Genomic DNA, 24,120 nt, shown 5'->3' with positions numbered 1-24,120 from the left:
CAATTCAAGAGGTACAGCATGAGCAGTTGGTCAGTGAAGACCATAATTAGTTTCATTCTTCTTGTCTTTCAGAGGTTTCACTCCTCTCAAGAATTTTTCAGATATGTTATAAACTTCTGCAAATTTTGGTTTTGGATATGTCATCTGAGCTGTCTGTGGGCAGTTGTAATGAGAATATAAAACTGTCTCTTTATGCCCTAATACAAACATGTTGACATACATCAAATATGTTGTTTTACTGTATTAGGTAATTTCATCTTTTCTAACTGGATAGTTCCAAATGACAGATAATACTACAAAAGAATGAATAGCTAATAGATGGCCAAAAAATGTTAGACAAATACCCTCTCCCCCCTCCAAAAAAAAAAAGTTTCCAATGCCTGAAATGCATATAAAATGAATTTATTTCTTGCTTTAATGTATCTTTGAGTAATATTTTATACAGAATATGCTTTGGTTTTAATAGGAATGGCTTCTTCAGGTTTTACCATTTGAATTACTCCATAATACATAACGAGCAGTCAGAACTGCTATGGGAAAATCCTCAAATTACTCCTTTTAATTCTTGCCTTTCAATACTCTGAAGTAACCATTTTAGATCAATTCACAATTAAACCTTTTAAGCAACTATTTAGAGGTAATTACATGTTTGAGCATATACTATTTAATTAACTGTCTACAGCCTAACTACTCAAAGAGCACTCTTCTAACCACCGAAAATAAAAAAAAAAACAAAAACAAAAACAAAAAAACTTACCCAACCTGAATTTCACAGGCTTTGAACTTCATCCCATAAGCTGGGAGACGAAAACAAAATGATGATGATACAAAATTGAAAGGAGCAGGCACAAAAGAAAAGATGAACAGGTTTCTTTTTTGGATGCGTTTTGTATGTGCCTATACACTTAACTGTGCTAATTTTCTATGCATCTAGGAATAAGCGGTAGTAATTAGCACATTTTAAATGTGCTGAACAGCATTAGGCATATGGGAACTATTTTAACTGCTTTGTAAACTACATATCTGATACTATCCTATTAAACAATATTCTTGAAGCTGAAAATCTCAGTTCTAATTATTCTTGAATCAAGGTAAGGAAATAACTTTGCAGTAGATAAATCTTAATTTTTAATATTGGAAAATTTTTACAAACACCGGATTTCAGAGGAGCTTCTGAAAGCTCCAAAAATTGAGCAGAGAAGTTTCTTTATTCCTTACAGCCTGAACTCATGCATTTTTGCTTTCTCTTTTTCTCCAGATCTGTTTTATATGAACTGCAATATACAATCAGATGTAGAATAAAATCTTACTCCTCACTGTGTGCACATTAGGTATTAGCACTATTAGTATATTAGCTACATTTACATACGTAACATATTAGCACTAGTTTGGTCTGATTGTGTGGTTGAAGCTAGGATTCTGGATGCAGTAGTGTGAAGTACTCTATGAAAGGCATGTAGTTTGGGAATCTAAAGAGATATTTCCAACCGTATGTTCAAAGATATTTGGTATGGAATGGTATTGGATGTGAAATGTTCCAATTGCTGGCTTTTCTACTGTTTTATTTCCATTAAATGTTATAAACTATAGAGAATAGACACGAGTACCCGAAAGCTAATTTTATTCTTTGCTGTGTTTAAATAGAAGCACTTGATAATTATTCTGTCTTATAAAATTCAAGAGCTTTCTTAATACAATAGTTCTTTCTTCTTTAATTATGCTCTTCTGGCTGTCTAGAAAAACATATTTGTGCTGCACTGAGCTCAGTAGGGCCAACAGGGTACTTGAGGCACTGCGCAGATATGCTTCCTCACTGAATCCAGCTTCTTTTGCCTTGTCTGCATGAGTGAGTAAAACCGCAGTGAAATCCTTCCATGTGGGACCCAGAAGTTCCTGTAATGAAAAACGAATCTCAAATAGATATATTTTCTTGTTCACTTTACCCAATCCCACCTCATATACTTATGTATTAACAGACCAGAATATGTTCTTTTCCTGGCAATAATCCAGTTCATGCTATTTGAGTTGCTGAAATTTCATGGGGTTTTGACCATTGAAGAAAATGGTGTCCCCTTCTAGTGGAAATACATGGTCATGCAGTGCTAGCAGTTCTTTGTTCTCCTGCTACAGGTGTTAATAGAGTTAAAAAGTGCATATATGTAAATAAGGAAAATGGTGGTTTAGCTACAGCACACATCAGCATAAATAACACGTAAAATTCAAGTAGTTTATAGCAGTTTCTACGTATCTATATTTCTAATACTATTTGTAGAAGCTCTTTGGAAAATTTTTTATAAATCACCTTGCATTGAAGAAATAAATGACTCATTTTTATATAACACTAATTTCAGTAACAGCTTTATCCCCTAAAACTGAGCTGTTCTCAACAATTCAGAAAAAAATACAAATCAAATGCATCAACTGAAATGACAGCTGGAGAGTTTGTCTTTAACTATGGTGGTTCATCTGATGGAGGGGAATGGAGAAAATGTTTTTTTGTTAATGTGAAATAAAGTAATATGAATAAGAGATTGGGCTTTACTTTACAAATTAAATAAAATTACAATTTTAGAGCACTCATGCTAACTCCTGTGTGTGTGAAAAGAAGCTTACTTCAGTAACAGAGGTCACTTTGCATTGATCTCAACAACTCTGTAGCCTAGGTGTCTAAGTGTATACAGGTACTTTAAAGGACACCATTGCATTCCTAAGATAAACAGGGAATTGGGGTGGAGGAGGAACAACACAAGGTGTATTGATAGTCATTAATCTATTTTAGATATTAGGAATGAAAAAAAATTAAACTCTTGCAAAATAGATGCTTACTGTATTTTGGTGTAAGTTTTCTTAGGAAGGGTTGAGGTATAGGTTTTAGGGAGAGAGGATAGTGCCTTGATTTTCTGTGTACTCAGATGAACTGGTGCTAACATTAATTCTCAAATCATTATCTACCACTTTCCTAATTCGTTAGACTATCAAAATAGAAATCTAAAGAGATTTAAATTCTAATAGTCTTCTATATGAGTTACTGATATACCATCCTTAATATGTGAAGGATTATTATGAAAACTGAATGCTAAAGGTAGTCTTTATGGTAATTTATTCTTGCAGTGACATACAAAATACGATTATTGTTTGTATTCCCAGCACTCAGACAGCTGCCCTGCCCTATTTGTTAGTGGCTGATGAAATCATAGCACCTGGTGTTTTAAGGGGTTAATAACTAAAATAAGCTGACAGTCACTTACAATCACAAAACAGAAGTAAGTGTTGCTTTCTCACTGTTTTATAACATGCTTTATTTCATTTCCAGTGGGGGGTTTTATAGCTTCATTAAAGGAGAAGGGTATCCTGGCGTCTCTTAAACTTTTAATGCCCACATGGACTTGATCCAAAACAATCTCAAGATGATTTTTCATTAGCTTAGAGTAAAAATATTAGAGAAAAATACTGAGTCATCTGAAGTACAGAGGAATGGGAGAACTGAATAAAGAAAAAGGGTAATGCTGAGAACAAATATATATGTAATCTGGCAATGAGTAAAAGTGCTGTGAAAATTTAACAACTAACTCTCAAACTACTAGGAAAGTGAGTAGTAGTCTAGCAGTACAGAGTAATCAGGAGGAAAGTGAGAACAACTTGAACTTGTGTGTGTATATATATTTTTAGGCAATGTCGTTACTGCAAGTGATAATGCTTGATGCACCAGGAAGTCCCTTTCAGTCTTAAAGATTTTTAGAAAGTTAATTTGTGTAAGATAGATGGGAAGTGTAATACACAGACTTTGACAATAATTGAAAGCCTTGTTTTTTTGTAACTCGTGTAAACAAACCTCTTTGATCTGATCAGATAGATAAACTGAGCAATATCCCTTTGGTCTCCTTTTCAATGAAGTATATGCATGGTAATTAAAACGTTTCCACAGAAAAGAAAGCCATTCCATTTCGGTGTCTCTTCCTCCCACTTACCTTACCTACTTCCAAAAATTTTCTCCCCCAGAGGAGAAATTCAAAATACTTGCTTCAAGCCAGTTATGCTAGAAATTTTCCTTACCTAGAGTAAATTTAGGGTAACTGGTTATTTTCTCTTGAACAGACACAGCAGTAATAACAGTGCAGGACAGAGCTGAGCATCCTTGTCCTAGGTCAGTCAGATTTCCTGCGTGATTTTGGACCTGTCATTTTCTGCTTCGGGCTGTGTTCTGTCCTGTACAGAGTGCAGAAGAGTAAGGTAACCAGATCTTTGCTTCATATAATGTTTCTCTTTAACAAGCTAGATCTGTCATAGTAAACCTTTAACTCATTTCTGAGAGAGAAGCTTGCTTTGATAGGTAAATTTAGTTTCTAAATCCTGTTGTGCTGAGTCCAAGTACAGCAGACAGCAGTTCTTACCTCTCTTCTCGGGTTTAGTGTGTTAAGCGTAGCTATGGTTTACAGTGTTGAATTGGGAATGGTGTATATTTCAAATAGGGGATTGGAAAATGTTCCTGTTCTCGGCTGCACTTCTGCAGTGAACTCTTCCATAGCTATTTTCAGCCACAGACAGAGTCTGCATTGTGGGCAGAGGCTTCTACCTATTTACTTATTTGTTACCTGGATGAACTGAATTGTGTGATCGTTTTCTTCCGGACACAGAGGCAGGTCAGCCCTCAGGACCAAAAGAGCTAGATGCAGGCCTTCCTCCTTGAAGTGGTGAGCCAGGGCTGATCGCACTGTCTCTCTCACCCGCTCCTTGCTCAGGCTGCTGTGGGGGTAGCCTGGAGTGTCAAGTACTCGAACACGGAGAGCGAGCTCGCAGCCGTTCCGTCGTGTAATCCCCGAAATGCGGCAGCTGTGGCGCAGGCTGCAGCATGTAGTCACAGAGCTGGGGGAGAGCTGGCTTTCAAAGTCATCACTGCCTAGCAGTCTGTTCCCAGCAGCACTTTTGCCAGTCTGAGTTCTTCCAAGGACAACAAGGTTGATTGTCATCTCGTTGCTGTCTGCCATTGTTTATGCTTTTAGCCACAAACCTGTCATTAAGTGAAGAACGAATAACATGAGCTGTTTCAGATGACAACTTTAAAAACAGTCCAGCAAAAATGGCAAAATTTGGCGTCTTTTGAGTGTCCTTCACTGCCTGAAATATCTAAATGAGTACTGTTGATAGACATTCAATACACCACACGCATACCTCTGATCTAAGGACACATCTTTGTACTTCTCCAGTTTGCTGCTCGGAAAGAATGAGACCCCATGGTAGTTCCCACAGCTAGCAGCACAGCCTGATGGGCTGTCCTCCTACGCTGGTGGAGACTGAGGAACTGGGAAAGAGTCACATCTGAGGAGATTTAGGAACAAATAAAGCAGATAAATTTAAGGAGAGGAAACAAACGAGGGAGAGCAGGAGCTGAGAAACGACCGTGGAAAACACTGTTGTGGGAGAATATATTATGAAAAGGAGGAAAATTAGGGGAGGAAGAAGTGACAAATGTGTGCAGCTGATACTAGGTGACTGTTTCAAGAAGTAAATCTTCACACACTTTTAAGAGGGGAAAAAAAAGGGGTGATATGGAAAAAGTAGCTTTAAAAGGAGCACTTTCTCCACACCAGAGAGCAGCTTAGAATATGTCTTTCATCAGCTGATACTAAAGCTGTAAGAGACAATAATTCAAAAGAGCTTTCTGATACAGGTAAATAAATATAGGAAGTATGTCTTAGTGAAGAAAGAAGGGCTGAAATAGCTAATGCTGCAGATTCTAACTCCAGTCAAATTGAAACTTAGGAAATCTATACAGTCTTTACAGCACAGTGGGAAAGAAAAGTGTAAGCTAGTGGATAGAGAGAAGATATGAGTAAGTATTGTTTCCAGTTAATATAACTGTTCATAAATAAGCCATCTCATTTTCTTCTTTTCTGTAATCCAGTGTCCAAAGGGGTTTGATGCACATTAATTGTCTCAGAGGAATATTGGTTGATTAAGTTCAGAGATGTTTCAGATGGAAAAGCAATTAGTAAGTAAGTAGCTGATTTCAAGCTATCAGTGACACCTGAATTTAAAGTTTTTGTATTTCTTTTTTATTTTTTAATGTACTGTGTTTATGTACTCAGATTGTGGGTAACTTCACAGTGGAATTGTCTGCATTTAATTTTAGATTTTTGCATATGCAGTTCAGGCTTTCTCCTTTATATCAAATCCATGCCCAAATCAGTCTTTTGAAATAAATTCAGTACAAAGCCAAACATGCAAGATCTATTATGTTAACATTACTTTTGTTACAGACAGCACTGAGTTCTGTACATGATCTTCCTTACAGAATTCATGGTGAGCTTTTTGTGATTTTTTCCATGATCCATTTCCTTTTTTTTTCTTAAGAATATCTACCTATTCCCTTTAAAAAAGACACCTTATGAAATGGTCGTTGTCAGTTATTCATCAATCTAGATGGGTATTGTATACATTTTTTGTAACATAATAATATGATACGGAGGACATGAATTCATGCATTCCTTTTTTTCCCCCCAGTCATAACCAAAGGTTTTTGTTCTTTTTTTTTTTCCTATATGCAGTCTATACTCAAATGCTTAGTTTAAATTCATGGTATGTAGCTTACCTTATATTCCCTGAAATTCTTCTTTCATTGTCTTATAATCCATGTGTGCTGAGTAAAAAAGACGTTCATACTTGAACTTTGAAACTAACAGCAGCAACGTACCATGCTGAAACTGTTACGTACACATTAATCTGGTTAATCTATTACTGATAGATCCTCATTCAATTGGATATATTTGGTCTGCGCTTGACGGTGTCTATTGAATTTTTGCAAGTTAGATGCAAATGTGGATTTTGCAATCACTTTATTGATTATATGAAGTTGGTATTTTTTCAAGTTACTTAAGTTCTACCAGCAGTATAATGTGAGTGGCAATGGAGGTACTGGATTACTTTCAGTGTTGCGTGTTCTTGAATATGTGTTCATGTATGCATGTCGTGATGCGTGTTCTTGAATATGTGTTCATGTATGCATGTCGTGATTATATGCAATTTCTTTTATTCTTATAATTAATTGATAACCACAATATTTTCGAAGCACCATGTAAACTTCATGCAGATATAAGGCTGTTTGCCTAACAAAGATGGATTAAGATAATCCCCAAATGGATAAAACTACAGAAATCATGTATGACTCAGGAAGAAATCTGAATGCTTGCACCAGTGCCAGTAATGTGCATTCACTGTTAGCTAGATAGCTTTGATCGTGTGCTATGCTTGATAAGTTTGTCTTGCAAGCATCATTCTTTGCCATACTGTAATAGTATTAAAACCAAAGGTAAAATCATCTTACAGAAAAGTCCTACCACTTGCTTATTTTTGCCACAAGTGGGTAAGCGACTAACTTGAACTTGTGTGCCATAGTAGGAAGTAAATCTACATGCGTGCTTTAATGTCTGGATTCTGGTAACAGAACAAAAAGGTGAAGTAAGTCTGCTTGTCCGTTCACAAGGAAAGGTTTAGCTATACCTCCCCTGTGACCATAAATCCCAGGTGGGTGGAGGCATATGTTTACTCCAATAATCTGGAAATCTGAGAATGAGAGTGGTACATAGGCTGCCTGTGGTGGGTGGAAAAGAGGAGGGTGCTTTCTAGAGCCCAGTCCTGCTAGGTACATCGTCATCCAAAATGTAGCTCTATTTGGGTGCTCAGACATATTGGTTTACCCCAATACCAGGCTGCTCCTGCCTGCAGCGCTGGGGTGAAGACTTCAGTTCCTCCAGAAGCCTCTTGTGTCCCAGTGTGGTGCCACAAGCACAGCCAGTGCTTTGGCAGAAGGTAGGAGCTAATGGTGCCTTCACAGCCTCCTTGTGTAAATTCACATTATTCTTCATTCACGAGTTCATCGTTTGTGTTGCTTGGCTCTCAACAGCTGTGCAGCAATTTTGTTGCTGTATTTTTTTAGGAGCACGTAGCAAATCAGTTACCTTTAGATAGCTCCCTGCTCTTGAGCCTGCCTGTTCTGGTGGGAGGTGAGATATTCAATCTTTTCTTGTGTTGTATACGTAGCTGAGGCACGTACTGTTAGTTTCTACCATGAAAAGCCTTGAAGGTCAACACCATGCAGATTGTGTACAACTCGAGTCCTGTGCAGGCCTTATCTCTTCATATGTTTATATATATAAGGTGTACAGCAAGGCTTCTTTATCAGCTAGTGGATAGGGGTGACACTTGAAAAGCAAAACAGTAGGTCAGTAAGACTGGATATTGTGAAGATAAAATCCAGATGCTTCACTTTAATTTGCCTTGAAGTCTTGCCTTTGGTTAAATCGTCACAGTCCAGCTCTGCACCTTTTGTTGGACTGTTCCTATGCATAGTAATGCCTCTCGTTAGATCTGAGGCAGTATGTGTCCTAGCAGTTGCATCCAGCTGAACCTGTAGCCTGCCAGGGAAAGGGTTTAAGCTGTGCATAGACAGGGATTCAAAATATCAAGAAAGCTAGAATCACAGAAGCAGTGGAGTGGTGTATGCAAAATACAGCTTGTCCAGCTGTAGGCAGAACAGGGCTCTTACACGGGCAAAATGGCTATAAAATTTAGAGCACTGTAAAAAAGGCAATGTTTAAATGCTATTTAAAACTTAGCTAAGCACTCTTCCCAACAACAACAACAAAAAACACATTTTTTCCAATATTGTTAATATTGTTATGAGTGTAGCATAGTCTGAGTTGGGACACATCTGGAAGGTCTTATGTCAGCATGGGCAGGGGATTTTAAGAAGTCATCTTCAGGGGAGGATAGCATGGAAAAAATCAAACTGATTTATATGACACTTGCTTAGGCTCCTTGAAGTACATGGAAGGAATCCTCCCCAAGGTGGCAGCATCAGCCTGCTCCACAGGTACTGTAAAACTCAGCTGGGGTCCCCTTGCTCTGAAGTCCAATGCTGAAATGAAATACCAGGTCAGAAATGGGCTAAATCATTAGAAGATACAGAATAATTGCAGGGGCCTTCAAACATCTGGTAAAATAACAAAGATGTAAGAAGCATTTTTCTCTCCTTTGTCACAAAAAAAAAAAACAAACAAACACACCTTTATATTTGTGTAATAAGAATATTTATATTTTTCTATATACGTGTATATAGAAAAAAAATACAGCACAAGATCTTAATGAGTTTGAACAGCAGTAACACAAGGTAGCAGTTAAGAAATTAGAAGTTTTGTTTGCTGTCCCTTACATGATTCTTTTTCTAATACAGAACTTTGTTTTCCCTAGCTTTTGAGTTTAGTTGGTGACATTTGTCATGGGGCTTTGAATATGAGATCTTAGAGTCTCCTGTCAGAATATGAATTTGCAAAGAGCGAGTACGGAATGTAATATAATCGCACTTGATGCTTTTTAGCACTACTCACTGCCTGTGGGTAAGCTATTGCTTGGTTTCCTTTGTGTTTTTAAGACTTAGTTTTTCTCTTTGCCATTTTAAAAATAAAACTGAGTCTATTATGGATTGGCAGGCAAGAAGGCTTCCTGTAATTGATAAATGAGTCTCGTACTGCTCCAACAGAAATGCCAAGCAAGTCTAGTAAGGGATTGCCAAGAATTGAAGGAATTAAGGACCCTAATCCGATTGAAAATAACTGGAGTTTGGGTGTGCAACTTCTCCAGTTTTTGAAAAAAACAATGATAAAATAATTAGCAAGTGGCTATTGGATTTATTTATATTTACAGAGTTAACTAGAGTTGCAATGCATCTTAATCACATTACCCTGTCAGCTGCTGTTGTATTCCTGTGATCACCCAGTTGGTCTGCAAGCACCCCGAGCAAGCTTCCACCCTGCCTTTTAGTGTGTTCCAAGCAGGCTCCATCTTCTAAACTGAAATGCCATAGCTTCTCTTTAGGCACATGACATCCCTCACCATGTGTCTCCCTTCAGTTCCCACGCCTTCCCATCCCTTACAGCTTCTTTTCCTATGTGGGCTCTTATTTGGGCCCAAGATGATGCCGTAATAAGTAATTTAAGATGTGCTTTGATGAAGTTCTCTTAGAGAAAACCCAGTGAGGCCATTTGATGGATTGCCACACACAGAGGCAGGCTTTTAGCCTTCCCAAACAACATTAGAAATCCAGGAAGGTATGCAGTCCATGTAGTTGGGGATTTCAGTTCCGGTAGACACGTAATTTCAAAGGAAAGCCACACAAGTCACTGCTGAGACAAAGATAGGACAGACTAATGGTTCTGTACTCCTTTTGGAATACATTCACAATGACATCTGTACTGATCCTAAATGAATGCACTTGGAATATACACTGTTACCTTAACACAGTCTTTTTTTTTTTCCCTTTGCTTAATCCTATCCTTATTCTCGGTATTTTGCAGTAAGCAATCAGCAGCAACCTACAAGATCATGTTTCTCTTTGCAGTATAGGCGGTGTGTAGTTTATGTGCAAGTGGATTGATCTTGCCAGGAAGAAACGAGATGGGCTATAGCTGCAGACTAACTACACCTGTACAATTGCAAAACTAGCTCCTCAGGTTCCCACTGTACTCCTTACAGTGGAATATGGGGTCATGGCAAATACAGTTGGCAGAAAGGCAGATCAAGGGCCTGCCTTGCGTTTAGGAGGAGATTGAGCTGAACTGTCTGTCAGCACAGTGAAAGCATCTGCCAGAAGTTGTTTTTCTGCTTTCCCACTGGATCACCAGGATCCACAGGATAACCCTTTCATTCATCCCCTGCAAAAACCTTCGTACTAGAAGCCGGTGTTTTTGACATGTTGATCTGGTGTCTCTGCTGTGGAAGTATTGTCTCTGCTTAGTTGGCAGGAATGATGTTCTTCGAAGCACTTGGCTTCAGAGTGCTGCTCTGTAACAAGGCACAGGACCATGTTCTCTTCTTGTTTCCTCTTAGCATGGTTTGGTATGACATGGCTTTTCGAAAGGCAGGGGGATGTGTTGTACAATGGGGCATGTCACGCTGCAACAGGCCTCCAATTTCAAATGCTCTTACTTATTCCCACCTTCTCTGGTTTAACTAACAACTTCCTCCATGGCACCATATAATTTTTTTTAATATAGAAAGAATGTTTTTAATATACCTTACTGTGCTATATTGTCTCTTAAGCAGATTACTTAGAGATATTAAAGCTGTCTTGTTTTCACCCATGTTTCCAGGATACATTTTCTATAGTATGAAGGCTGGATGTAAGTTGCTAGTGCACAGGATTGGCCATAGGACTGTGCAGCAAGGCTGACATGTTTGTCTCTGTTCACTGCTTCACATGAAATAGACAAATTGGCCAAAGCAAGTAAGAGGTGATGCTACAATTAAGACTACACTTGTATAAATAACAGTAAATGAAATCTGATTAAATCATTAGCTGTTGATTTTAAAGGCAGATACTTGAGAAAGAAGCAATATCCAGAAAGCATGAAAATACAGACTTAAGAATCCTGTTTCCCTGACACACACTTATCTGGATGAAGTCTGTGACTGGCTGCATACATCATCTTCTGTATTGACAACCCAAGTCAGAGCACCATACTCATTCACTTTCTTGTGATTAGTCTCAAATTCATCCTCATAAATAAAAGTATTTTGCCCCTCTGTTGTATGTCCTGTGAATGGAGAAAATTCATGGAAGCTCAGGAAACCTGGATCTGGCTACCGGTTTTGTAGCTCTCACTCCATTATTCGGAGAAGCTGCACAATTTCTCAGTTTCCTCATCTAAATAGCAGAGGGAGTATTCACTTCTTTTGACAGTACATAGTGGGATTGATTTACCTGAAGGCAACAGATTTCTGTAGGGCAATAACAGCATTGATCACAATAATAATAATAAAAAAAAGTATTATCGTTATTGCAAAGTGTTCACTAGGGACACAGATAACTTGAGACTTACTTGCCAAAAATATTCCCACAATGCTGGAAAGGTTATAACCGATGTAACCCCAATAACCACAGAAGCTGCACCTATGCACAGAGATGGCTTGGTCCCACTGCTACTCATATGCACTCTAATCCTTAAGTGGTTTTTCATAGGATGTAAGGCATACAGAGCATATAAAGTTACTACTTAAGAATGTAAAAATGATACTTTTCTACTCAATAACATATCCGTGTGTATTCAGGACAGCTTTAGTTACTTCATTTCTTATTTTCCAGGCTTTTTAGGGTATAAAGATACAACACATGTTGAGGACTTCTCTTAAAATACCTAATACCGAACAATATAATACTTTTTTATACTCTGATTATGGTTCTTTCTTGTCTTCTGTCTATATACATGCGCTTTAGGGGCAAACTGCTCAGTTGCAAGGATTGTTTCTTAAAAGTACAAGTTTAAGAAACTGGAATACCAACTAAAAGTACTACTACCCTTTCTTATTTCTGATAATCACGATGGCTTTTAAACATCAAGCCTGAACAGATGCTTTTTATATTCTAAAAAATTCGAAACAAGCCGAGTCTGAGGGTATCTTCCAATATATTTCATGATGTCAAAGCACTGAATGCGTAACGTCAGTATTATGCTGTAAAAGTTGTTCTACAAGCCATTGGGGCTTGCTCTAGCAATGCAGTTGTTTAGGAAAGTGTAATTGCTGTTTCTGGTTTATGAAAGCTCTGAATAGTTTGTAGGGGGGTGCAAGGTATGTGGTTATAAAGCTGGTGTGTGGATTAGGACTGTGAGCCCCAGACTCTTTAACTCATTTTTAGGACTTGAAGTGTGATAGACTTGTAGATATAGATTTGTAGATTAAGATAGATCTTATTCGGTGGCTGGAAATCTGCCTGTTTAATATAAAATACAGAACTGCATCAGTGCTTGCTCTCCTGAAAGTGGCTTTGTAGATATAGAGAAGAAAAATAAAACTGTATGGAAACATTACCAACCTGAAACTCAGACTCAGTAAGCACTGAAGCCTTCTGCAGAGCATCTACAGATGTAAGGAGTCAACACTGGCACATGGAGAATGTGAACCTGGTTCCTTGTTGTGTCTTACCTCGTTAAGACACCAAAATTTAATGACTGGCAATCATAAAGGGTGTTAATGACATGTGAAGAAACAAATAGGAACTAGAATAAAGTTTTCAGAAGTCAGTTTACATTGTTTGTTGCTGACTTTGAGGTTTGGAAATAGCCACTGCAAATTCAGGGAACACACTCTGCTCCTTAAGGACTTTGAGACCTTGTCCTCTCTCGTCTACTCTGCCTCTATACTTCAGCTGTTTTCCTCTCCATGTCTTTCCAGCCAGGAGGAGCTGGGTACAGCTTCCATCCATTCAGTTCCTTAGCTGACAGCAGCCTCTGTGCCCCAAAGATTGCTTGTTTTTCCTCCTGTATCCGATATCTGGCATCTTGGAAAAAGCTGTTTCTTGCCAGCACTTCCAGTTCTGATGCAAACCTGGCCCCCCTCTAAAAAGGAGGGTGACTAGGGGCTGAAGAGCAGGCTGATGATTGTGGCCTTACTCACACTCTGTCAGGCTCATGGACTGATGATGTAATTTAGAATAAAAGCATTTTCTCTTGGTTTTTATCCAAGTTCTAAGTCCCCAGTGTATTTTATTATATGATGCACTAGACTGTGTGACGAGTTTAAAACGTTGTGTTGTGCTGTGGCTAACTTCTGTGGGAGAAATGAGACTTTTCCATTTCTAGCCCAACGCAAATGAAACATGGCCAGTGGAAGTCTAGCTAAAATTTATTGTCATGCAATGTTTAATATGCCTTTTATCAGAATAGAGGCGTGCAGGACCCAGCAGTACATAAACAACAGCCGTGTAGCAGAGACTAAATGCTGACTCCCAGTACGGCAACAAAAGTTTCTGCCTGGCAGTTAAGTGAACCAACAACAAGAAATTGGAGTTTCAAGTGCAGTTTATTTTTTCCAGTTAAAAACTAATGCAGTGAGCTGATGTTTTCACATCAGATTGCTCATAGTTCAAACTCTGCTTGCCCATTATCATCAGTTAATATTTTATAAAACCTTTTTCAGTCAGCGCAATATCATTTATGGGCTCTGAAGAGCAAACGAGCACTAACTCCTACTCTACACCCACAGCTCTTTTTTAGAAATCATATTTGTCTCAAATGAGAGAACAGCTTTACTTAAAAACAACACTAAAAACTAATGTGGGAATGAGAACTCACAGCTGTCAGCATTTACGTAACCTCACAAGACCCGATTTGTCTTAATTTATAATCTTGCTGTACGGAGAAACACATTTTTGTTTTTCTGTTTCAAATTTGAATAACTGGATGCTTGTATATACACTGCACTTGGGCAGGAGGTGTGCTGCCTTTAACATGTTTTAACATGATCCGCATCTCCAGTTCCTTCCTGTCACCTTCTTTTGGGTGTTATTTTGTGACAAGTGTGGGACTTTAAACTGGTTCTGACGGTTCTTACTCTAGCAAAAGGATAAATCCATCCTGATTCAAGGAAGTACTATCTTTAGCATATATACAACTTGGATTCAGTCGCTAAATTATCAGTTTCCTTAGAAAAGACCAGCTCCTGACAGTCTGATCCTGTGCTTCTTGAGGGGTCACTGAAAGCCTGTAGTCATGTCCTGTGAAATGCATGCTAACTGCATGCTTCAGTCATTCAGTAAGGGCTCTAAGCAGAGCAATATTTTAGTATTTTATGGTAGGAATAGATAAAATAGGCACTTTTTTTTTTTTCCAAAATGGTGAGAAATAGCTTCTTAAAACTGCAGCTCTTAACTTGCCATAAGCACCGAAGTTCAACTGGCGGCACGTGGGGCTGACAGGCTTTGTAAGTGGATGTACCAAGAAGGGCAGACATCCACCCCTGCATGCTGAGAAAGCATGGAAAATAATAGAGAAGAAGCTTTTATTAAAAAAAAAAAGGGGGGGTGGGGGGGGGGTCTGTTTAGTAGATGGGAGGTTCAGTAGCTGCATGAAATATATCATGGAGCAGTACTGTATGTTTTTTTACTCAGTCCACAACTTTTGGCATGCTATCTTATTACACGTGATAATCACTGTTATGGAAGACTCAGCTTATGGACCCTGGCAGCTGAAGAGAGGAGTTATGCAGATGACTTCACACTGTTTAGAATTTCTGCATTTGGGGAATATTACAGAATTGCTAACAAATTAGTCCTTTTTAATTGTAGTGGCATGTATTTGATTTCCTGTCCCAGCATGCTCATGCTTATTCATAGCACACCAAAAGAATTGCAGTTTTTTTTTCTTTTGAATGCAAACAGCATGAAGAAAGATGGTTTTCTAGACATCAAAGATAATGAAGTCAAAATGACCAGCAAACAACAGAAATCTGAATATTGGCCTGTTTTATACCTTTAATGATAACAAGACCAGCTGTTACAGAAAACAGAGGGAAAAAGGGAGAGGGGGCCTTGCCCACAGTTTGTATTTATAAAGGACAACAAGTTGGCTGAAAAATTGTAATTGGGACTACAAAGTGGTGAAATTAGTATTTTTGGATCTCAGTACAAGGATGATGTGGTAATTTAGACAATAGTTTGGATAAGACGTTGGGTACTTCAGTCTGTTCTTGCACAGAGTGACTTCCGTAGTGTTTCACCTCTCAGATCTCTCTCCGTAACCTTACTGAAACACAAATTTAGACATGGGAGTCACTTAGCTGCAGCGGTGCCTCCAGTGAAGCACAGCAAACCAGCATTTTAGAGTAGGAAGTTAAATATATCACAGGAAACTCTGAGGGACTGTAAAGGCAGAGGGTAATGTCTTATGTGGGATGGGAATGGGGCATACCAGCTGTCTGTTAGCTAAAATGTTGTTTCAGCCTGCTTTTGTTGTGCCCTCTTGATCAATACTGGGTTTAACCAGTATGGGGAGAAAAAAAAAGTTGATGAGGGGGAACATGCCCAATCTGAAAGGGAAGACTACTGACGCTTGTACAGGCCCAGGAGAAAAGGACAAAGCCTTGCACTAGTGCAGAAAAGGCACCACAAAGTAGGGCAGAAACTGTGAACTAAAAGTTGAGGTTGGATTGGGTGATGCGGGAGAATGACTGGTTGGTTGGTTTATTGTTTGGAGGAGTCTAAGCTGAGTCTAAAGAACATATCATAGTGATGAAATAGACTTGGTGAAACAAATAGTAAGATTGTACAGCTTTGCCAAGGTTCCTGTGCAAGTTAAAGGTAACACGTTTGGGGTTTTTTTGGAAACCTTATAAAACCCTTGTGTCTATATGCATCTGATGCATCAGGAATGTAAATCCAGACTATATGCAAGATTGGGAAAGGGGATTGTGCAGCTGCTGATGGGTCTCTCTGAAAACGAACATTGGTCTTGGGACAAAAAGCATCTGGATCTTCTGAGGCTTAGGACAAGAGTATCACAGAGGGATACTTCAAGCAGGCTGCTCCTTTGTTGCCTTGCCCCCTAGATGACAGCTCTAATTTCCAGAAGTGTTCAGCATCCAAGAATTCTCATTTGAATCAGTAGGAAAGGGCAAGTGTTGCAGTTTTGAGTTAGGATTATAAATTTAAGTGCTTAAACATTGATGTAACAAGCTTTCCAAGTCCTTAAAAAAAAGTTGTCAATTTTATACTGGTCACAGATAGCGCAGGCACAGTCTCTGGGCTTTGGATAACGGCTGCAGCTCCAGCAAATCCTGCGTCGTCACTTTTGGAAGGCTTTGCAGGAGTGTTTCAAAGAGGAGGCTTGATCTAAGAGTGAAAGTCTGTATGTTTACAGGAACCCTGATCCAGCTTCCACTGGCACCGATGGGAATTTTAGCACCGAATTTGTTGGTTTCTCATCCAAATCGTGCAGTTTTTATCCTTTTCTTGTGCGTTCATTTTTTCTTTTCTTTGGCAAGGTCCCAGATATAAGCATATAATGGCGACCAAACTGTCTCTTTCCACCTCTTTCCCGGATCTGTCTGTCTCTTTTGAGTTTATCTTGAACATTGTAGACTGTAGTTTGCAGCTTTTCAGATTCACTGACTGAAAAGAGTGTAGAAAGAGTTTCAAGCACAAAACCATAATTGTGAAAGCAGCTTAAGAATACTGAGCAGGCTTTAATATGTGGAGGTATTAACGAGAACAAAAACAGGATGGAGGACTTGTGTGTAGGCACTGTTAAGCTTAACCTAGAAAAAAGCGAATATATTGCTCACGCATTGAGCCGCTAGAACATGACAATGGTAAAATGCCATTAGGACTAGTTAGATTTACATGAATAACAGTAACTCATGACTCATGCAAATGCAGCAGATCAGATTTCTCTCTGCTGTACCCCAGGACAACTCTGTTGGCTTTGTTCATTCAAACTACAACAGTGCTCTTTTGGTTGGGTGTGCTTATAAATCATTTGAGTTACTCTGGTTAAAACTGAAATAACATTGATGTAAGCGGGACCTTTCACTTCAAATTGAGATGGCAAAATATGTTCAGCCTCTTGAGAGGAAATGACAATGAGCTATGGCATACTAAAGGAAAGCTGAGCATTGTAACTCTTGGGATCCCATTGAGAAGCTCTTTGTAAGGCCGTAGCCTCTCACTTCATATTTTCCAGTGTCCAGACTGACTTTAATTCTGTTCAAAAGAAGGACACTCAGACTTTTATTTTTCCTGCAAGTTTGCATTCTCCTTTCTCTCACTTTCACAAAGAATGTTACCTCAGAAACATTAAATGGGAAACATGTGCTTCAGGGTTAATGGTATTGCTGCTTTGTAAGGTCAGCTCCAAAGCCTCAACATAAAGGCTTTGTTAATCTAAAGTGAAATAAAAGCAGCTGTCATAAAGCATGTGATATATAAACTCTCATTTAAAGTTGTATTATATTTCTCTTATTATTTTTAATAGTCGGAATTGAGAGAGAGAAAAATATTTATTGAAAGGATAAAAAGCAACACTTCTCTAAATGGCCCTCTTCAAGAAAGGGGAGACAAGCATTTTGTCACTCGTAGAAAGACGCAATTGTTAGGTGCCTTTTTGCCCCTGGTACTCATTTCTCCCAGGTCATGCATTTTGTCTACAAAAGAACAAGGAGTGAGGATGTTCTGTAAGTGAGCATAGCAGGTAAGATATAGCAATTTCACAGCTTTTTCAAGAAAGAACATTTTTCTCCTCTTTCATTAAGTTCTTGTTCTGTCCCTTCCAGTCAGGGATTTAATTTTGGTTGGTGGTGCCAAGGAAAGGCATTCTTCCATGCCCCTGCTTTATTTGAGAGTTGCAGTTGAGGTTACACAAAATCAAGTGGTGCTGTTTGTGTCCTGAGGTTTCTATATGTCGATGGGTACTGGTTTTCTCAGCAAATTTAAGTTGCCTTTGTCTTCTAGAGACTTCTCCGATGCCTACCTTGTATCTCGTTAAGACTAATGCAATTGACGACATTGAATCCTTGCTAAAAATGATCATTTCGCTGTGTTGGAACAACTTCAGATGTTTCACCTTGAGGCCCAAAGGATATGGTTTGCATCGCAGAAGTTTCATTTTGGATATGCGATGGGGGAAAGGCAGTGGCCTTTCTGGGTTGCTTGACAGACAGCTGCAGCTGTGAAATCCCGAGATTCCTACCTGCCAGAACAGGGAGCCAGTAGTTGCTAGATCTGAACGCTCATCCCGATGTTTTTCATTTGGGGATTGTACAACTTGTAAGATACACGATGTTCCGGTTATGCATAGATATCAAGGGAAAAGTTGCTTCTTTTTTAGAACTGCGGGTCAGTGTGTGTGTCTGATTCTTCTCACTGAAAATCCTTTTGGAAAGGTGTGTATTAAAAGCAGGATCCTCAGACATAACTTGAAGGCCAAACTACTTCGGAAAGAAACTGAAGGTTCTTGACAAAGGTAAACTGTGAAACTTAAAACACAAACTGTGCATGAAAGCGTTGGTTATGCACTTTTTCTGAGACGCTGATGATCATTTGGCCACATTAAATGTCATTATGGAAGAGCATATAAATGTGGGAGACGTTTCTAAGATGTTGGTTTGGCAACGTGCCTTTTAGTGTGTCTCAATAGGAAAAGAAATATCTGAGGAAAACTTAAGCTATATTTTGTTTGCTGCCTTGCTAGTCCTCACTGAGGCTGTTACCTTCACAGTTAGAAAACTTCTTAGTGCACAATGGATAAGTTAGTTGTGATACAGCAATATAGTCTTTGGATAGTTTAGTCATCAATTAAAAAAATAAAATTTTGGCACTCTACATAGAAAAAGAAGGACAACAACGGTATTAGTAGAAAACTAACAGTTCTATGACTTGTAAGCAACACGGTGCTTTTCCTCTTAGTTTCACCTGTCTTTCCATTTTCCTAAATTTAAAATTATATCTTGGCTGTATTCTATTTAATATATTCTATATTTTCCCTCACCTGCAGGAAAAAACTTTCAGGATTCATAGTAGATCTCGTTAGCCAAGTGTAATGCTATGGTAGTATAGAAAAAAATCATTTTCAGTGTTCAATTATATCTGCTCTTTGGAGAGCCTGTGTCCATCTTATAACATATGTCTTATGCTACTTGTTTTGGTGGACTTTAACTGGAATATCCTCAAATCTCTTTTATAACTCTTTTGGATCTCTCTCTCTCTCTCTCTCTTTTTTTTTTTTTTCAATTTACTTCATTTTTTTTCTTTTCTTTTTTTTTTTTTTTAAATCACAGTTTCTCTTTTTACAGTTGTTCAAGAAATCAGAAACCTTATTAAAAATTGACAAAATGGAAAAAACATGTTCTGTGAAGCCAGAATATCTGTCTTAAGTGTTTTTATGGTCCATTCTTCCTTTTACACTAGATCAAAGCATCAAGGGACAAGAAAATAGGGTGAGAAAAGTCAATTCAAGCTTGCAGAAATTGTGCTCAGGCCAAATATTTATCCTGTGATTCATCAAAAATGTTGCAAAATATAGTACTGGACTTTTAATGATCTAAGGTTTCACTGCCAGTTCTTGTAGGACATCCTGTTCTGGTGCAGTGCTTAAAGAAAAAAAAAAAAAAAAAAGTCAAGTAAATTAGGTTGAAGTGTAGTTTGGAGAGACCTGGAAGCACCTAATGGATGGGCATACGCCATCATGAAACAGTGGTTTATAAAAGAATGTAAATATTTATATTCATGGTGGTAAAAGGCTCACATTTAAATTGATATTAGAGAATTTTCTCATAATGGAATGAGTTCCCGTTTCTGCTCTGAAAATAAAAGGAATTCTTCAAGAGTGGGGCAAGTTCTGAAAAGTCGCCGCACAGGGATGACGAGTCACATCTCACACTTCAATTCTGCTGAAAGAAAATAGGAGACTTCAGAATTTTAAATGACAAGATGGTGAGCAACTGATCACTTGTTAAAGGACGCCGAATGTGTGGGACAGAAGGATGCACCGGGGAAGCAAGCAGATCCAGAGCTCAAGCAAGACACAGTGATACTAGAAACAGTAAAGAAAACAAGGTAAGACAAAGGTGCAACGGTCAATATATCAAAGAATTTGAAGGACAGAATAATTTAAAATTCCAGTCAAGGTCTGTATAGCCGATTATGAAGTACAATTGAAAGATGTTTGCATGAAATCTACCATTTTGCTGAACTATCACATGTATGAACCATTAATAGAGAAGGGTCTGCTCCAACATTTTTTTCCTATCGTGAATTGCTGTATTCTAGCTGCACCCTTGTTCCTTCTGAAGGTGGCTACCTTTCAGGAATAGACCTGTGTTTTTTTATATATATAAGGAGTAACACTACAAGAGGAGCTCAGTCTGTGGAGAAGAAAAGGGGCCTTGCAGGTCTTCAGCTCCTGAGGCAAAGCGCTCTGAATGAAAAAGCTGAAGCCAGCCCAAACCCCGTTGTTTCTCAGCCTTACACACAGGTACTTCCATCGTCTTTCCTACTAGACCATGTATCAAAAACTTAATTTAAAAACGAAAAAGTAGAGTATATGCTCAACCATATAACTTATATGTTAATGAGATTAGCATATAGACAGAAAAAAGGTAGATGTGAAGAGCTAAATTCAGAAACTTTCTGTTGCTGTTTAAAGGAGAACCTTCAGCAAAGAAAAGTTTTGCTAACAAAGCATAGGATGCCTCTTATTTGAACTGTGTATCATGTGTCTGTGTCCACAGCTCAGCATACAATTTTAAAACTGATCCGTAACCTTTTTTTCATGAGATGGTCTTAAATGTGAGAATACACAGTTGGCTATAATGGACTGTACTGTACAACCACAAAAAACCACAAAGGTTATATACTAATGAAGGTATAAAATACAGAATGAACTTGGAATGAAATGCATGGGAACATTTTGGCTCTCACAATACATGGAAAAGGGCAAGCAGAATTGTCTCTTGTGAAACATGAAGGAAATTATGTAACTGAAATTTTAAACATACAAGTTTCTTGGCTTCTCGTCCTTCCAGGATTACTGAGGTAATGAAGACGGGATTCTACTCGTACTTTTCAAAATGCTATTAATGTCATTCCTGATCTCTGATGGAAATAACTCTACTGACTCTTGATAGACTATTCATTTCTTTTGGAGCTGTAAAACACTGACTGTTTGCAATCATCTTAAAAATTTCCTTTCTCACTCACTCCAGGAGAGAATTTCCAAAAAAAAAAAAAATCAAGCCCAGCACAGTGTATGCTTGCTTATGACATCTAAGCAAGGAGAAACATCCACTCTCTGTAATGTGACTAGAACTGCAGAGAAAAGGGGAAATGCTGCTCTATGGCGCTCAGCGTCCTCTTTAGTGCTGCTTTTGCAGCATTTCCCACTCCAACAAATGTTAATGTCATCTTCACCTTGTTGTTTAAAAGCATCAATGCCAACAAAACATGCACTTTAAGAGAATCTGAAATTCTTACTTCACTGTAATTTTCCACATCAGAAAGCATAGAAACCTGCAAGCAGTGGGGCTCAGGCCAAATAAGCTGGAGAGGAATTTGAATGCAGGAAGGAGAGGGGCAGTTAGCTTTGTTCTTTTGAGATAATCCTTAAGGTCAAATAGTGGAGAGAAGGTAGAAGAAAGGATTTGACAGAGAAGGGAACTTGGTTCTCACATGGAAAACTATAGCCTTATTTTATTTTTTCTTTAGGTCACGCATCAAGACAATTCAAGTAAAGGTTGAATAGTTCTAGAGCTCTGAGAGGAAAAGCCCCTCTCTTCACTTTTGAACGAAACAGCATTTTTAGTACTCCTGCAAATAAAACAGTAGAAAGAAAAAGTTTTGAGATGCATGGAGATGTAACAGCTGTAAAGCGTTGTTGGTATGATGCTGTTATCTTTCTGAACTGGCAAAACCTGGTGGTGAGTGGTGATTTAGGCTTTGATTTGTAGCACCTGTGCTATGCAGGTGATGGCATCCAAGCAGGGGGAACACCTGTGAGCTGCTTGCATGCCATAGGAAGGTTTTGCTCCCTCATTTGAGAATGTGTGGGGGTAAGCATAGGTCTGCTCTGTGTGAGTTTTCTTCAAAGCAGCATGCTAGTTCTTGGTTTTGTGGTTATTTTAGTTTTCCTACACTGCAAAGCTAAGAGAGAAGCTGACCTCTGATGAGCAGCAGCGTGTGGTTTCCTGTGCTGCGTAATGGAGGTGAGTGACTGGCTGCCAAAGGGAAGCGAGGGGTGTTAATTAATTAAGTTACAGCAAGGCGATTTCCAAATGGTGGATGGGGAAAAGAGGAGGTAGATTAGAATAGTGGAAAAAGGGTAGCGTGTGGTAGGCTAAGCGGATGAAATGCTGTTCCTTATTTATAGGTATGCAGAAGGGTTTGGGCAGCTCTGTAGCAGTCTTAGTATTTCTTGCTACTGCTTACTTGTGGAAGAGGCATTTGTACCTGCTTATGTCAATGTCTGTGTCTTTTTGCTGCTCCGATGGATGTGTTGAAATTTATAGAGCTTGCTGCTGTTTTCAGGGCAGTCTAAATCTAATTAGCAAAGCTAGTCCTTATTAAGGTTTGGGAGCATATTAATGAAGCATTTCTAGAAAACTATTGCTGTTTCTGCGCATGCTTAAGAAATTCAGCCACTCACTCCTACCAGATACCTTCAGTCTCTAGAGGTTTGTCCTGGGTTGGGCTTTGTGGTCACGGGTATACACACCTCTGTAGTGTTTTGTATCTGCTGGTGTGTAGGGAAGAAAAGGCTGGAGATGCTGTGTCCAAATCGTTTAAATGAAAGCAGTTAGTGTTTGCCACTGTAGTCCTCTTTGGTCACGGTCCATCTTGGCCATCAGGGGAGATGGAGGTGCTGGAGAAGAGGTCAAAACCAAGAACAAAATCACACTGGTGCATGTAGAGGTTAGAGCTTTTCCAGAGGTTCCTCTTCTTTGTTCATGTTGATCCTAAAATGCCATATATGATGGGAACTGGTTGAAGTGCTGTGTTTTTTCATTCCTATATTCTGTTCGCTTTGAGTTTATGCAAATATGTCGGCCCCACAAGTGTTTTTTTTTTTTTCCTCATTCTCATGAGGAAGAAAAAATTACCCATACCAACTTTTTTTGAGTTGGTGAAATTCTAAGTCGAAGTGAACTAGTCTAACCATTGAAACAGCCCTTACTCAGGATAAAATTGCACTAACTGGAAGGCCAGTGCTGGATACTGGCATAAGGCAGGTGTGGTGGCGATTAGAGTCTGAAAGCAAAGCGTGGCTCCGTTGCATCAGTGGATCATCCTAACTGCAGGAGGCAGAGCATCAGCTGGTCCCAGTTAGCATGGGGATGTGTGCCTCCAGCTGGCTTGCTGCCTGGCACACGCCTGTGCCGTAACAAGAGACAGGCAGGACTTAGGAGCACATTAGAAGGCAACTTGACACAGAGCTGTGCAGGCAGCGCAGAAGATGAAACAGGGAGCTTTAGAGATAGGCGTAGAGTAAATTACCAAAGCATTTCTCTTTTCCATGTGTTTAATTTGAGGTCTGAGTTCATAATAAGTGATACCATGTGGGGCTTCCTTAAAGTAATACTTACCTATTGTAATCCCTTAAACACTCCGAGATGCCTGGAGCATGAAGTCATTTTAATCTATTACCTGGAATGTACTAATCACACTCAACAAATTTTTGAACTGCTATTAAATACTTGAGTGTTGTTCTCCCCACTCCAACCAGTGCAGGGCTGGAGATATTGCTGTTTCTGCAGCAACCCTGGCACGGACACAGTTATATCACGTACAGCCACGTTCTTGAGGGA

The 24,120-nt window shown here is 38.9% G+C and overlaps 1 protein-coding gene and 1 long non-coding RNA gene across 9 annotated transcripts in view; one reads left to right on the top strand and one right to left on the bottom strand.

Moving 5' to 3' along the window:
• Nucleotides 1-382: 382 nt before the first annotated feature.
• Nucleotides 383-9,933, bottom strand: GIMD1 (GIMAP family P-loop NTPase domain containing 1). The gene is made up of 3 exons (XM_080590703.1): nucleotides 6,590-9,933; nucleotides 4,593-5,008; nucleotides 383-1,893 (listed from the first exon to the last, which is right to left on the bottom strand). The coding sequence occupies exons 2-3, from the start codon at nucleotides 4,983-4,985 to the stop codon at nucleotides 1,621-1,623; spliced, it is 666 nt and encodes a 221-aa protein (XP_080446829.1). The 5' UTR covers nucleotides 4,986-5,008; nucleotides 6,590-9,933; the 3' UTR covers nucleotides 383-1,620.
• LOC308194598 overlaps nucleotides 5,017-24,120 on the top strand; it is a 137,499-nt gene continuing 118,395 nt past the window's right edge. For 6 of the 8 annotated variants that reach the window (XR_013950707.1, XR_013950710.1, XR_013950711.1 and 3 more), the window contains exon 1: nucleotides 19,616-22,521. This is a non-coding gene — a long non-coding RNA (uncharacterized lncRNA). Of the gene's footprint in view, nucleotides 5,831-19,615; nucleotides 22,522-24,120 lie in introns of those variants that run through there. The other 2 variants (XR_013950708.1, XR_013950709.1) reach the window with 2 other exon arrangements.

This window comes from Anser brachyrhynchus (assembly GCF_964034855.1).
Source record: "Anser brachyrhynchus genome assembly, chromosome: 4".
In the NCBI taxonomy this organism is placed as follows: Eukaryota; Metazoa; Chordata; class Aves; order Anseriformes; family Anatidae; genus Anser; species Anser brachyrhynchus.
This window is presented reverse-complemented; position numbering and strand designations above follow the sequence as displayed.

Excerpts from the sequence above, each read along its gene's own strand:
- GIMD1 (XM_080590703.1), bottom strand. The coding sequence starts at position 4,985 with ATGGCAGACAGCAACGAGATGACAATCAACCTTGTTGTCCTTGGAAGA. Across the intron at positions 1,894-4,592 it reads ACACAATTCAGTTCATCCAG|GAACTTCTGGGTCCCACATG; the intron begins GTAACAAATAAG and ends TTTTCATTACAG.